The sequence below is a fragment of the Zerene cesonia genome, chromosome 4, assembly GCF_012273895.1.
Source record: "Zerene cesonia ecotype Mississippi chromosome 4, Zerene_cesonia_1.1, whole genome shotgun sequence".
NCBI classification, from domain to species: Eukaryota; Metazoa; Arthropoda; class Insecta; order Lepidoptera; family Pieridae; genus Zerene; species Zerene cesonia.
The window spans coordinates 3,526-7,192 of NC_052105.1; the positions used below are offsets into that span (position 1 = coordinate 3,526).

General features: G+C 37.0%; 1 protein-coding gene across 1 annotated transcript in view; it reads right to left on the minus strand.

Annotated features, from left to right (window-relative positions):
* Positions 1-3,226: 3,226 nt before the first annotated feature.
* The window catches only part of LOC119839750 (poly(U)-binding-splicing factor half pint-like), a 12,947-nt gene continuing 12,506 nt past the window's right edge, over positions 3,227-3,667 (minus strand). Inside the window, exon 5 of the mRNA XM_038366189.1 lies at positions 3,227-3,405. Within this exon, the coding sequence (XP_038222117.1) occupies positions 3,227-3,405 (179 nt within the window). The remainder of the gene's footprint in view (positions 3,406-3,667) is intronic.

Below are 3,667 nucleotides of genomic sequence, written 5' to 3' on the forward strand. Positions count from 1 at the left end.
TGTCGGCCTGACGCGCGCCCCGCGCCCCGCGCGCCGCTCTGTACGACCAGGACCTGTTCGTACAGAGCGGCGCACTTGTCGCCGACTTATTTTAATATACGATTACGTTTATATTTCTGTTTTTCATTACACAACGGCCCGGCCCCACTGTGACAATAGTTCGTGAGAAATATTGTAACGATATTTGTACTTAATTTGTGATTCGATTAGACTACTGGCACATATTCAAAAACTGATGGGTCAAATGACTCACCAGGAGCAGGTCTCCTGATAAGACATTTGAGAAGATAGAGGATCATAAAATGTTATCATTCAGCACTATGCCATTACGTGTAACAAACCTGTTGCACTCCTCGATACCTTCGCGATAATTACCTAAATACAATAACGCACGCTCATTTTGCGTATTCTATTACCTGACTGTTATATTGTTTGTGGTAATGGGAAGTCATTATTATATTATAGGTGGATGCCAAGATAATATTCCCAACTGTAAATTGTCTCTTACAATCGCTAGAATATTCTGTATAAGTAATATCTGTAACGTGGGTTCCGGGTGAGTACATCAAATTCTAAGAATCAAAACATACGCTTCAATTCTACTTTGCGGGGTTGTATAAATACGCAATCATATATCGCAACCCTATCCTTTAAACGGCTGTTTTCAACATCGTATCGATGATCACAGATAGATCGCAGATACAATATTCGGTAGCTAAAGCAGATCAATCTACCTTAATTTGCAATTCACAATAAAGGATAAGACTTATCCATCAGTAACCAAGTATCATAGATAGCATCTTCTCTCGCACATAGTTATGGCCCTTGCAACGCTTTACTGCAAGGCATATGCATTATGCTTAATAATATATTTTTTAAATGTATCTTTCATGAAGTCGGAATAATCTTTTCCTTTCTATAGAAAAAACATTGCTGTTTATTTAAAATAGCCAAGATTTTCGATAAAACGAAAGGTTTGATAGGTAGAATTACGAATTCCTAGAAATTTCAACTTAAACCAACCCAAGGTGAATCCAAGTCTTAAAAATCACCATTCTATTACTGACTATATATACTAATTGTGTAGTAATGTGGAAGTCGTGCACGCTTCGTTTTTTTTTAAATTGTTACACGTGATGAGCATTTTCTGCTGGCAGTATTAATTTGAAGATCTGAAACACCCAAACTGAAACTCCAAGTGTTAGAATTTCGATCACTGTCGCCAGACGGCGCTGCTCTCTTCTATGCGAAACTAGAGCACGCTAGTAAAGCCTCAATAATATATGTATCTATCTTGTACAAAGTGTTAGTCGTCAGTATTCAGTATCCAGTAAATCCAGAAACTAACAAAATATAGTGTTCATTAGTCGGTGTTTTAAAATAGTGTAGTAAAAGTACACTTTATTTACATACTAGCTGCGCCCCGCGGTTTCACTCGCGTTAGTCCGTAACCCGTAGGAATATCAGGATAAAAAGTTGCCTGTATGTCATTCCAGTTGTTCAGCTATCTACGTTGTACGCCAAATTTCATTGCAATCGGTTCAGTAGTTTTTCGTGAAAGAGCAACAAACACACACACATCCTTACAAACTTTTGCATTTATAATATTAGTAGGAAGTAGGATATTTATACGATTTACACTGTACACAGTGCAAATCAGGAAGAATAAATCGTTGGAAAGTGTTTCAACAGTGTTTCGCTCAGATCCTTCCGAGTGGTATACACCAAGAGCCCAGCTACTCTATAACATGTATAGAAATAACGTCTTTGCAAGAATTGTTCAGTCTGATGAGCATTTTCTATTCACTATAAAAATCGAAGATTTGGAACTGCCCATGTGGAACTCCAAGAGCCCAGGTATATTATAGCATAAATAAGAATGCTGTTTTAGCAAAAGTTGTTCAGTTTGATGGGCATTTTCTATCGACTTATAATAATTGAGATCTGGAAAATGTTGGAATGAAAGAAATCAAGATCAATCAATCAATCAACTGCAAGATTATAAAATAATATAAGTTTGGAGTACCTTTACTCAGTGAAATCAGTAACAATTTAGGACTGATTTCCCATGATATTCCTCACTGGTGAGGTGCTGGTGAGACTGCGTTCATATTGTGCATGCTCTCTCATCTCCAATAATTTCCCTTTCAGTTTAAGCGCACACACTTTCTTGTGACTACCTGATTTGCAAGTCACAAGAGCACATGAATAAACTTTAAAGCCACTGGTGTTGACCTGACTATTTGCTCTAATATAAATTATAAATAAAGAGTTTTTTATTTTTTATTTATTTGCTAATTGCAAATAAATAAAAAATAAAAAAATTGTTGATTCAGTGTACTTTTCAGTTCTGCTGTGGAATTTCGGGAAGAAAAGTAATATATTTCTACACCTTTAACCTTTTTTTTAATTTAATTGAAATCCCCTAGTTGCACATGTTTACAGTTAACGGGAACGAAGTCGCAGGCACTAGCTAGTATTAGAAACACTATAACGACAGACGTAAAGATTTCTCTTTGTTACGATTTGAACCAAAATCTGCTCTTTTACAAAAAATATTTCACGAGTACAAAGCTTCATTATTCCTGAGCTTAGAGAATGCGAGCGAAATGCTTTTCTCGCGTTATTATTGCGTGAACAGTATGTTTTCACATTAATCTTTCTTTTTTAAAACATTAAAATTCGTAGTATTTTTAGAATAGGATAGGTTTAAAAGGTTATTAGTAAATAGGTTATAAATTTTTGGAATTACACTAAGCATTCAAATTTAAATAGATTGCGAACGGTGAGTATTGCCAATTTTCATTTAGCTACACCTGCTAAGGTTTTCATTTAATTTGCATGATGTAAAATGAAAAAAAAATCATGAACGCTCTAGCCAACTAAAGTATTTAAAACCATAAGGATTCATATCGTATCTTTGTGATTTTTTAAGGATTGAGCTTATTTTATAGATATAAAATGAACAACATATTCTTAAGCGATAGGCATATGCCATCTAGGACTTTGTAAGATACACAATTCTACAATAAATTTTTCAGTTTTTCCGACACGTATCTATGGATAAATCCTTATAATCGCTTATTTCAATATATATGTATATTATTAGCGCGCTTAAACAACCGCAAATTAGTACAAATAAGAAGCATTGCAATCGCATTAAGAAGATTATATATGTAATACAATGAAAGTTAGATGTGTGAGTAGCAGCGGACAGCGGGCAGCGCTAGTGTGGGGCGGAGCGCTCGCGGAACACGAGTGGGATGCCTCCGACCACGCTCTGCACGATGCCGCCGGCGGGGTTGAGCACGGGGTGGCGCGGCGCGCCCGGCGCCGGGCTCACGTCGAACTTGGACAGCACGGCCGCCAGCCCCGCCAGCGACTGCATCAGCCCCAGCCGCTCGCCTGCAACCACGTGCCGCAATTACCATATTATCCTTCTAACGTTTAAGAAGATACATTCGGTGTCCATTAATTTTGTTGTGTTTACGAAATATTTACTGATCGAAAGATTATGTATTATATTGAGTAAGTATTATGCCAAATATCATATATTCACTCCTTCTGTTGCTGTAGGGTTAAAAATTCTTATGAAATATTAGCAAACTTACCGACACAAGCTCGAGGCCCCTCTCCAAAAGGCAGGTAGACAAATTTGTTGTTGGGG